This window comes from Paramormyrops kingsleyae, unplaced genomic scaffold (genome assembly GCF_048594095.1).
Source record: "Paramormyrops kingsleyae isolate MSU_618 unplaced genomic scaffold, PKINGS_0.4 ups106, whole genome shotgun sequence".
NCBI classification, from domain to species: domain Eukaryota; kingdom Metazoa; phylum Chordata; class Actinopteri; order Osteoglossiformes; family Mormyridae; genus Paramormyrops; species Paramormyrops kingsleyae.
Window position 1 is genome coordinate 33,139 of NW_027326044.1, and position 12,238 is coordinate 45,376.

General features: G+C 43.3%; 1 protein-coding gene across 2 annotated transcripts; it reads right to left on the reverse strand.

Annotated features, from left to right (window-relative positions):
- Positions 1–833: 833 nt before the first annotated feature.
- LOC140586952 (uncharacterized) lies at positions 834–11,262 on the reverse strand. Of its 2 annotated transcripts, none has more exons than XM_072708500.1 (13): positions 11,127–11,262; positions 10,832–11,048; positions 10,629–10,748; positions 10,387–10,547; positions 10,092–10,295; positions 9,831–9,980; positions 2,191–2,239; positions 2,037–2,105; positions 1,791–1,844; positions 1,605–1,700; positions 1,332–1,471; positions 1,045–1,133; positions 834–929 (listed from the first exon to the last, which is right to left on the reverse strand). In XM_072708500.1, the coding sequence occupies exons 1-13, from the start codon at positions 11,150–11,152 to the stop codon at positions 889–891; spliced, it is 1,416 nt and encodes a 471-aa protein (XP_072564601.1). In that variant the 5' UTR covers positions 11,153–11,262; the 3' UTR covers positions 834–888. The 2 variants fall into 2 exon arrangements, with proteins under 2 accessions (XP_072564601.1, XP_072564600.1); XM_072708499.1 differs by having other exon boundaries at positions 1,283–1,471.
- Between the last annotated feature and the right edge of the window lie 976 nt (positions 11,263–12,238).

Genomic DNA, 12,238 nt, shown 5'->3' on the forward strand with positions numbered 1-12,238 from the left:
GGCTTGGCACACGGAAGGAGCGGACGATCGGGGCATGACACTCACTGGAGAGCTTTGTCACAGATAACTTAACTGTCTCTAACAGCGTCTAACCGCACATTAAATAAAGTCCTGCATATTTTTCTATTCTGAAATTCTGCCATGGCATGCACCAGTATGATGCTGGTGCAACTTTCCCAGGACCCTAGTCAAAAATATCTGCCACTCTGGTCGCGGAAAACAAGCGCTAACGGAAATATATGAAAAACAAGGGAGCGGTAGAAGATTTTTTTAAATTTGATGGGAATGGGACGGTACGGGAATGACATCCCACGGGACTGAACGGAATGGGAATGGTTTTTGAAAATTTGGCGGTTAAATTGGACGGGAACGGAAACCCTCCAACGCGAATGGGATGGGACGGGAACCAAAAACCTTTTCCGTGCCCATCCCTACTGTGAAATTCTCCCACCGGATAGCAACAATCTATTACTAAAATATATTATTAAATTCATTTGGTGGTGAGAAATAATGGACTGTTCAGTATTTATTTTTATGCATGCGGTATTGCAATCTATTTATAGACACTTATTAAGAGTCGTTGGTAGCAGAGGGTACGCGGCTGGAAAAAGTTTGGGAACCACTGCTCTAGTGGATTACAGAATATTTCATATTGTTATTTAAAAGTTTGATAGTGTTTAAAGTTGAATTAAGACATACAGATTTGTTACATGTTACAGGTGTGCGAAATGTTATTTTACTCTCCAACAAACACCATTAAATTCACATCAGAAACAACCAACCCAGATAAATATGGGGGAAAATGGTTTATTTTATTTACATTATTTACACATCCTTGAAGAAAAAAAAAACCAACAGAGTAAACAGCAGTTTCTCCTCAGGTTCCTCTTAAACTCCCGATAACCTGGTTGTCAAATAGTTGTCTTTTACTGGTAAGAAAGGATATTACAAAGTTATAACCATTGAAATACTTTAAAATATCTTGGTAATTTTCAGCTTTATTCATCATTCAAATATATATCAAATATCAAATATTAATTTTACCTCCAGTCATACTGTGGTCCACGCAGATACATCTGCCTTGCTGCTTCTTCACACAGGGAGTGTACCCCTGCAAGAGCGTGTATTGTTGCCTGTAGCATAAAGATTGATTCAAACAAGTCAGTTATTAAATAAAATAAATCAAAACATGGCTTTTTAACAATTTTTAATAAGATAGTGACTACAATGTTATATTTAATGTGAAGAAATATGCATAAATAATTAATAAGTATCTATGCACTTCTGGTAGAAGCACATCCAGGATGAAAGAAATCTCATCCGTGAGTTGCCTGGCTTCAGCCGTATTCTTCACAATGCCAGACAGAAATGCAAAGACTTCATCCATCTGCTCATCATCCTCAAAATGAACCATCGGCTTTTGGGCTTTTTCTGTTTCCCATGGAGACTCCAACATTCCTGTGCAGATGGCCTGGAAATGAATGAGAGGTGGTCAAATAAGGGGGATGTTACACCAGTAATACTGCAAAAACCTAATAACAGTTTATATGAAGATTAATAAAAAGTAAATTAAATTAAATAATTTCCATCTTGGCTACACTTACTTCAACTTGTTGTCGTACATTATAGTTCTTAGTAATGTATCCAGTAAGCACAGAACAGTCTTGCTTCGGCTTTTGTTGGACTTCATGGGCTCGTTCCTGTTGTTAAAGGAGTGATGGATAATTACAAAGTGTGCTTCAATAAACAGGGATTAATTTAACTATGTTATAATGCAGATAGCTACTGACTTCCAGCCTCTGAATGTAGAGATCTGAAGTGAAACTGATTGGTGCCTCATCAGCCTACAAAACAGATATTGAATTAATTACTACATAAACATTTCTTCTTTTCTTTCCAGTGCCTGTTTATTAGGAGAGCATTGCAGTACCATACCAACTTTTGCAAACATGATCATCTTTATATAAAAACATGTTGTTATCTGCTGTTGCTAGTATAGTACAGGTATGATAAAATGGATAAAAAAAAGAATTCACCAAATCAGATTCATCACTACTGAGTACCATGCTGGCAGTCTTCTTTAGGGCTGGTTCTTCATCTGTTTCCTGTTTCAAAAAGACATGTAGTGTGACTCTATGGTCAAATCTCGACCCTCTACACTTACATTGATACGCAACACAAAATACTTACCTTTTGTCTTTCAGCTCTCCTTTTCTTCCTGTCTCTCTCTCTACTTTCCTGTACGGAAAGTAGAGAGAGGAAAGTTCCTCATTTCACAGTAAAAACCCAAATAAGCATCCAGAGTCATAGCTGGCACACATCATGTAGTGTCAAAATGAATACATACAGCATAGGGAACATTTAATTAATTAATTATTGGTGTATTTATTTATTTAATTTTGGCACTCTTGGCCCTCCATAAAACCATAGCACAGAAACTGCTCTAGTCAAAGTAATGAATGATTTACTTATGGCTTCTGACCGTGGCTTTATATCACTGTTGGTATTACTAGATTTAACTGCAGCATTTGATACTGTGGACCATAATATCCTCTTGGACCGATTAGAAAGTGTGGTTGGCATTACAGGGACAGCACTCTCTTGGTTCCGCTCATATTTAACTGATCGCTATCAGTATGCACATGTGAACAACGAATCATCCAAGGCCACCAAAGTCACATACGGTGTCCCACAGGGATCAGTACTGGGCCCACTACTGTTTACCCTATACATGCTACCGCTTGGTAACATTATTAGAAATTATGGTGTTGGGTTTCATTGTTATGCAGATGATACAGTTATATATATATATATATAGTATTACTAGAACTGCGTTTTATCATCTACGAAACATAGCCAAGCTTCGTAAGATGCTCTCACTTCGTGATGCAGAAAAATTAATACATGCCTTTGTAACTTCCAGACTGGACTACTGTAATGCCCTCCTTTCTGGTTGGCCGTCTGGATCCTTACATAAACTTCAGCTGGTACAGAATGCAGCAGCCAGAGTTCTCACAAACACTAAATTATTTGATCACATCACACCAGTCTTATCCTCCCTTCATTGGTTACCAATTAAGTCTCGGATTGACTATAAAATACTGCTATTAACCTATAAAGCACTGAATGGCCTTGCACCAGAATACCTTAGTGATCTGCTGACCACATACAACCCCCCACGCTTGCTTTGATCTGAAGGTGCGGGATATCTGTTAGTACCTAGGGTAGAAAGAGCTACGGCAGGCTGCAGAGCTTTCTCCTACAGAGCTCCTCAGCTGTGGAACGGTCTTCCACCGGATGTGCGGGTTTCAGGCTCACTCTCAATATTCAAGTCTAGACTAAAAACACACCTGTTTAGTTTAGCTTATAGGGACACTAGTTCTAACTCTAGCTAACTTCTCACTCCCAGTTAAACCTATAGTGTGTAGGATCACACATGCACATATCACAGGGCCTAAATTCCAGGTGGCCTGAGACAAGGCCGAGCCTGGTACGAGAGGCACCAAAGGGGGGTTACACACATAAACACACACACACGGATAACAAGAAAGGCCAGCACTCCAACTTTTATTGCCCTTGACTTGGCACACAACCCCCCTCCACATACACTCTGCCTTACATCTCACTCACCCAACAGACGAACACCCTAAAGGAAATTTCATTTAATTTTGGCTTTTGTATACCCTGTATATTGATTTACTCACGACTACTAGTCTCAATATACAGATACGTTATGTTTGTATGTGTCCTTAGACAATCTTAGCGTTTTGTGTGCCACCCTTATAACCATGTTCACGGAGTATCACCTATTTTACCCCTTTGTACTTGAACACATATAAATTTAAATAAATAGATAGGCATAGCTACCCTTGTATATATGTTCTCATGGTATACCAGAAGAATCTGGAAAATTAGTGTAACCAATGTGTCCTAACTTTTAGAGAGTCTTCTTTGTTAAAACCCCCCCTTCTCTTCCAACATTCCTTTGTGGTCCTTATCTGATCTTGGTGGACCGTTACCAAGTTTCTGTGTTCTAACATACTATATTAAAAAGAACTAAATTAAGGTGTACATTATCCATTTTGGAGAAGATCAATTAGAATAAGCCACACCAACCAAGATATGTTGTGTCCAGATGTGCAACTTATATTGATATTACCACAAACTAATGGCCACGCCTATCTATGGATAAGATGTGCTGTTTGTAATATGAATATTTGATGTAATGTCTGCACAAAGTGTAACATCTGTTGAGGTGCAACCCAAAACACCTGTATCCTATACTGATGTGAATCAGTCACATAGATAAAATAATTAATTGTTTAATCAATTAATGCAGATGGTATGAGGTATGTACCTGTGAAGCTGGTATGGCATGTTTGGTGTCAAACTGATTGTTAATCACCCCTGATTCCAAATCTGGTCAGTGATTACCATAAAAGTGGATCTATCAAAAGTTATAACAGCTTAATGAAAATAATCAGTAAAGGGAGAATCAGTCGGGCCATAAATCCCAAAAGGACTTATACAGACCCCCCTCCGAAAGCCCGCCAAATGGATGGCCAGCCATTGGGCCAGGAGTCAAATTCCTGGTCATCCCTATTCATGAACTTTAGACCATAAAAATCTAGCACCTCAGAACAAAGGTGCGCAGAGAATAACCGCCAGCCCGAAGGAGAACATCAGCCGGGGCAAACAGATCATCAAGCGCAGAAAAGACCATCAGCCTGGGAGACGAGAAGCCCACAAGAAACCCTCCGGTGAAGGCCCAGCTGAACAGAGAACAGCACCCAAGACAAAGCTTCACCAGGAGAGAGAATCCAAAGGGAGAATCCAAAGGGGCTCCACTCCACTGCTTCCTGAGTGCCATCAGCTCAACAGCTCTGCCAGCACTGCCAAGACCCCCCCCCCCCCACTCTTCAACCAAGTAAACCAACTTCCTTTCATTCTAACAACTTAAGCTGTTCTGTTAACCTGCTGTAAGACTTTAGGGTCGTGTTTCCACAAACTATGCTTGCTTTGCAGAACAGTATTTCCCATTTAAGGTTACTCATTTAAATCCCGTCATTGCATTTTCATAATTACATTATTTGTTTTATTCCGTTATTTCGTGTTTGCTGTTTGTGTTAGGTGTAATGTCTGTCTTATGTTAGTTGTAGTGTTAGCTAGGAATAAATGCATGTCTTTTACACAACTTTAGCCTCCGTCATTGAGTGTTCCACAATAAGTTCCTGCCTTTGTGCGATCTTGCTACACACTCTGAACCTCAAACTCGCCTGAAACATCGCGAGACTCTCTCTCATCGGCCGTGAGGGGAGCTTCGCTACCAATCGGTTACATTACCTGGTGATGCAGCTCGCCGGACGACCCTTCTAACCCAGGTTACTAAGCGATACTGGTAATTAGTGAATCCCATTTGAGTCTTACATTAACAGACTCACAGGGACACCGCAATTGAGTTTGGAGGAGCCGACCATTCGGCATAACAATTGGCTAATAATCAGCATTAAATAATAATTAATTAAACTTCAATTAATTTCAAACATATTGGTGGAGATATAAAAAATTACCTGAGCTAATAATTCCTACAAGTGTGAGGTGTTGAGCTGGGTGGGGATCGGTGCCATTGGCTTTGGATAAACTGAATTGACAGTGCTGTCACTCTAGCTTCACAATTGCTTGTGGGATTGGAGTGCTGACATTTCAGGGACTCCCCATGCCTGCATTCCCACATGCCTCTCCCTCCTACTTATGCTGCCATAGCCGTATCTGCCGGAGCATTGCACTTCATATTGCACTCATCTACCTTTTAGCACTGCCTATAGTCTCCCTTACTTTGACTAATTGCATTTATTTCCCCTACTTCTCCTGGGGGGAGCTTCCTGGAGACCTCAATCTATCAAGATGTCCAGCACACCCTGCTACATGTGACGTCGCCTCTACCAATGACGTCCATGCATCCAGCTCGCCGTTCTGCCCGTGTCATCTTCCTTGTATGACCCGCTCCCTGCCTTCTGGCTGCCTGGCGATTGGAGGGAGCGTTGGCACCGGCTTGCCATCTCCCCCCTGCTCACCGTTTGTGTCACAGATTTAACTATATTTGACTCTCCCTGCCGGCCCCTAGAGGATGGGCTCCCCCTTTGAGTCTGGTCCCTCCCAAGGTTTCTTCCTTCTAGGTAGTTTTTCCTTGCCACTGTTGCCTATGGCTTTCTCACTGGGGGCTTTGGGTGGGGATGCTGTAAAGCGCTTTGAGACAATGTAATGTTGTGATAATGCGCAATACAAAAATAAATTTGTTTGTTTGTTTGTTGTAAGCATGCTTTCTTTTTTCCACCAAAAGACATATAATTATAAATAACAACTGAGATCTTTCAGTTTATATGCCAGTGGAATCATTACAATATAATGTGCATCAAGGGAATTTCTCATTAAGTTAACAAGAAAAGTGCAGTCAAAGTACACCAATTTTCATTTGTTGTTCCTTAGCAGATCATTTGTTCAAATATTCATACCTTAATGTTTAACACGGCATGGTTCTGCACATGTATTGTAACCCTGTGTTCTTCTGCAGACATATAGTGGCAGAACAGGCAGTGAAGCTGTCCAGCCTTATAATAAGTGCAAGGCTGTCGGCTGATAGATATGGAAATGTGTCTCTGTAAGAAAGGAAGGGGCAGTGTTGTCATAATTCATATATTTTAACACGGATGAAAAACAGATCAATGCATAGATAAGCATCATTTAAGAAATGTAAATATACATTATAATTTGGTTTTAAAAATTGTCCGATGGAACATTTGGTATAGTGTTCTGCACATACTGCGGTTACAATTTAATACTTTTCACCGAAGCACAAACAGCCAATACAGCAGATGTTGAAGTATAAGTTTAAGTTAAAACTAAGCAAGGTTTTTCCTTACAGTTCCTTAACATGCATTTCTTTATTCCAGTGCCACACATTTCTTTGTTTCATCTAGGTCAAAAAACAAGCATTTTAGGCTTTAATTTGGCATTTAATTTCTGCTTACCTCTGACAGGTTATCCATCGTAACGCGAAAAGTGTTGCTTTCCCGCATTCTTGTTGGACTCATGCAACTTGTTTCAACTATCGCCACCTGCAGTATCGGAGTGTATGGGTATTTCACCATATAAGGCCACTGCGTGACATCTCGCTCCGCCCACATCTCGCTCCGCCCACATCTCGCTCCGCCCACATCTCGCCCCGCCCCATCCCGCAGGCTGCAGCGAAGTGTACTTGAGTGATTCTGGGGGACTCTGAGACGGAATTTCCTCTGTGTTTTTGTTGCGAAACGTAGGTGCGATAGCAACAGTCACCACAAGGTCTGACTACGGTATATAAAAAGGAATTTTAAATCTGCATACAAAATGTTTTTACATCACTGAATAAAAAAGCTACTAAACGTTTTAAATCTGCAGAGAATTTAAGATTTTTATATAAGCCTCCATTTAGATACATAACATTTGCCCTCTCCCTTTTTTTCCTACATTCTTTATTTTTCCTCTCCATTCTTCTCTTTCCACTAATATAAAAGTATATGAGACTGTCTGCTGAATTATTTCATTATGCACTCTCTGTTGTTTGCGCTTATGCACCAAACGGCAGTTCAAAATACCCACCCTTTTTGGAGTCCTTGGAAGGGGTGTTGGAGAGCGCTCCTCCCGGGGACTCTCTTGTTCTGCTGGGGGACTTCAATGTTCACGTGGGCAATGACAGTGAGACCTGGAGGGGCGTGATTGGGAGGAACCGATCTGAACCCGAGTGGTGTTTTGTTGTTGGGTTTCGGTGCTCGTCACGGATTGTCCATAATGAACCATGTTCAAGCATAAGGGTGTCCATATGTGCACTTGGCACAAGGACACCCTAGGCCGCAGTTCAATGATCGACTTTGCGATCGTGTCATCGGACTTGTATTGGACACTCGGGTGAGGAGAGGGGCGGAGCTGTCAACCGATCACCACCTGGTGGTGGGTTGGCTCTGCTGGTGGGGGAGGAAGCCAGTCAGACCCAAGTGTATAGTGTGGGTCTGTGGGGAACATCTGCGGCTAAGCTGAACGCGGCTTCGGCGGTCACTGAGGCAAAAACTCGGGTATTGGAGGAGTTTGGCGAGGCCATGGAGAATGACTTCCGGATGGCTTAGAAATTCCCTTGATGCACATTATATTGTAATGATTCCACTGGCATATAAACTGAAAGATCTCAGCCAAAACGGTGCCTGAACCGATACTTTACAAAAGCCACAAAATGATGGTGGATGTCTCAAGAATACATTTTTATTGAACAAAAAATTGAATGCTTAAAATTGAACAATATATTAAAAGTTTAAAGTATATATGAATATATATGTAAATACAAAAAACAACAACAAAACATAAGCCACCTATGTAATGTTAATTTAGCATTACATTAGCCTACTACTAACCTGCGGAAAGGTTGCTGTCGTCATCATAATCGGTGGACTCCTTTTTGCTACGGTTGGTATGACTGGGGCTGGGGTTATCCACACCAATCGTGCCAGCTGTTGTCCGCAAGCTGTCAAACACGGTGCATCTCTCTGCTTTTAAGTTTATTCCGTGTACCCTCAAATGTTTCATTAGATTTGACGTGTTTCCCCCTTTACACTCAACTGCTGTAAAACATTTGCTGCATGCCACAGTGTCGGAATCCTTTCTTGTGAAATATAGCCACATTTTCGACCGTTTAGTTTTAGGCATTTTAACAAAAGTTGTTTCATTTAGCAAGCTAAGATAGCGGTAGACCGCCTGCTGCCGTCAGAGCAAGTGTAACGTTAGTTGCTGCATTCACACGCATCTCGGATGGTCTCATTTCCTGATGATGTCACGTGTGTGTTGATGAATCTGATGCTTATTACAACTGTGTCATCATAGCCCCAGAGAACAAATATTTCAATCGACAGTTCAGGCATCTACAGTAAGTGGCACCGAAATTTGTGTTTTGTTTCGGTCCGGTACATACCGGTTATATAGGTACCGGTGCCGTATTGGCACCGGTTTTCGGTACCCAACCCTACTGGGCACATCAGTAAAGAATGTAGAAAACATCTTATGTAAAATCTGTGGTTTCAGACATTCAAGTGTGTTCCATATCCTCCACAAGGAGAAGAATGAGGCCAAGCCTGACAGTGAGGTAGACAACACTCCTGTTACAGTCCAGACCAGTGGTCTTACTGGGGCCGGAGAACAAGACTGCAAGCTTGCCATTGTACCAGTTAAAGTGAAGTCAAGGAAAGGTCAAAGAACAGTGGAAACGTATGCCTTTCTGGATCAGGGGAGCTCAGCGTCTTTTTGTACAGTGGGTCTTATGGATAAGCTGAATCTCTCTGGGAGGAAGACAAAGATTCTCTTGCGCACCATGGGACAAGAGAAAGTGGTGGACAGTTTCATTGTGCCCGACCTGGAGGTGGCTGGATTGGACAGTGATGTCTACTGTGAAATGCCTGACCTTTTCACACAGTACAGAATGCCTGTTAGCGTGTACAACATCCCAAGACAACGGGACCTGGATGGCTGGCCACACTTGAAGCACATTCGTCTGCCTGAGATACAATCGCAAGTGGAGCTTTTGATTGGCATGAATATGCCTAGAGCCCTAGAGCCAATAGAAGTTGTCCAGAGTGTGGATGATGGGCCTTTCGCCATTAAGACCATGCTTGGTTGGACAGTGAATGGGCCACTTGGCGGAGTATGCTGTGCAAGACCAGGGTGTCAGTCTGTGGTTACCGCCAATAGAATTACTGCGGTTATGCTTGATGAACTATGGAAACAGCAGATGAAGATGGACTGCGGTCTTATCTGGGACGTCGCCATCCAGGGTCACGGGGTGGGTCCGAAGGAGCTGATCGAACGCTGCCTGGACATCCATCTGTTGGTTGGATGCCAGGGCAGCATCCCGTGCGGCACCACGGGCAGAACAGCTGGGTCCTTCCTCTGCGGAGTCAGCGCTGAGATAAAAAAAAAAAACACAAAAGTTTAAGGTTAGTGTTCAGTGGTGAGGGCTTTGGTTGTGTGTCTTGATGTTGGTAAGTGTGTTGACAAACAGAAAACATGCCTACCTTGAGTCTCCTGCCAGCTTCTTCAGCAGCTTACTGGCCAGCACCACATTCCGCGACTGCTTCATCCGGTAGTGCTCGTCAGCCGTCGCAGTGGAATGAGTGAGGTAATCGGCCACCAAGGACTTCTCTTGGTCCGTCAAGTCCTTGGTGGCCGTCTCAAAGATGCGCCGGGCCGTCTGGTAGGTGACTGGATCCAGCTTGTATCTAAAATACAAAAATACATTTATTAATACGTCTCACACAACACGTATGTAGAACATATTATAGGGGGAATTAATCATGACGATCAGCTCACTTTTGGTGCAGCCGGGTGAGGTCATTCGAAGCGTTGAACACCGGCCTGCCTGCGGTGGAGACGAAGAACCGTTCGTCTCCTCCCAGGTCATCCGATGTCGTCCGGCTCCTCTTGGAGCTCAGGAGCTGTGGCCGTACCTGGGTGAAGTAGATGTGGAACCACTGATGGCAGAGGAAAACAGATTAAATCGCTGCTCTTGAAATAAACTATGAAATAAATCTTATCAAACTTGATATACTTACCGTCTCCTCCTCAGAGGACAATGCAAACGTGGCCACTTGCTGCGCCGACGTCTTGTGTTCCTTCACCACAATCACCGTATGGTCGGCCTCGGACGTGCTCCTGGTCATCCACTCCTGGACCTACACAATACAATGATGTCCCACTGATAAATAAGAGTATCGGCAAAAAGGAAAAGTGAAGACATAAAGAATACAACACTTACGGTCATGTGCTCCACCACGCCTGGTCGCTGGAGATGCTTCAGAATGACCGTGGCCTCCAGGTAGTAGAGGACAAGGCAGCACTCTGCACACTCCAGGGGCATCTCCTCCGGATACACCTTGCCAAGGACTGCCAAGAAGTCGTTCTTGGCAGCCCTCAGCACGGCCCAGCAGTCCTCTGGACTCTTCTCTGGGCTCATCCCCGTGAGAATGACATGACTATGTGGGTGGGAGAAGAAAATTCAATTACTGTCAATCCTAATCAATACAGTACACATTTTAATAAAATGTGCTCACAATGTAAAATGGCTCTGCTTCTCCATGCAGTGCACTCCAGGAGCAGTGAGGGAGATAAAAAAAAAACATCATGAGTGTGTTAAACACAGTAGAGGAGATGTATCATCAAATCATAATATGGAATTTAACGGGTGTTGACAGTTGAACTTACCTCCTTTGCGTCATCTCCTTACTCACCAACTTTGCAGAGCTCTGCTGGAGTGAGCCCAGGTACTCCACGAAGAACATTGCCTCATTCCACAAGGCAATGTTGTCACGCCGGAGGTCGGTGGCCACGGTGTGGTACTTGAGGAATCTGTCAGAGGAAGGACATGTATGTAAGTATCCATATGTACATAAACTTGTACATGCCACCATGACAATAGTGGGAGGACTGAACTTCCTTGAAGAAAACAGATACGACAATACAACACAAACCTACAATATACTGTTAAAAATCTACATGCTACCAACCTCTTCAGGCTCTTCATGTAGTTGACCTGAGTCTGCCTGGAGAGACCAGCCTCAGTCAGCTCCCGAAAGAAGAGCTTCGTCTTCTCCCTCTCCCTCAGAAATTCAAGGGATGGCTCTTCAGGGTTCACAAAAAACATGAACCTGCTGACGTTTTCCACCTGGAAAATAAGATCGGCATTACTTAATGAATATATTGCGTAGATATAAAGCTCCAAAAAAATAATAGAGTGAACTTTTATGGGAGACCTCACCGTCTGCTTGAAATTCTCATTCAGGAGATCCTTGTCCAAGTATGCGGCGAAGCCCTTCAGGAGGGGATGGTCCAGAGAATGTTTCCGGTACAGTCCCTTCTCCTGCATCATGTGCCTGGAGGTCTGTGGCCACTGCACTTCCCGGGTACTGCCATGTGGAAAACATATTTCGTCTTAAAATTGCACCTTCAATTGGCCCACAAGCAAAAGCAAAAGGTATCAATGAAGCTGCAAAGCCGAGACACTCATACTCACACTTGAAAGATCTCGCCGTCGCGGACACTGACTGCGTCCTCCGACTGCGTCCTCCGACTGCTCAGTCGCCGAGCTCTCCGGTCGCTGCACGGTTGTACCAGCCACCACAGGAACACTGCTGGTCTGCGCCGCTACTGCTGGGGAGGGGGTGTC

Bases quoted from the DNA above. Each gene is read 5' to 3' on its own strand.
- LOC140586952 (XM_072708499.1), bottom strand. From the start codon at position 11,152: ATGGAGAAGCAGAGCCATTTTACATT. The intron at 11,049-11,126 runs GTGAGCACATTT...CCACCCACATAG, and splicing joins AAGCAGAGCCATTTTACATT to TCATGTCATTCTCACGGGGA. The intron at 10,548-10,628 runs GTAAGTATATCA...CTCTGCCATCAG, and splicing joins TGTCCTCTGAGGAGGAGACG to TGGTTCCACATCTACTTCAC.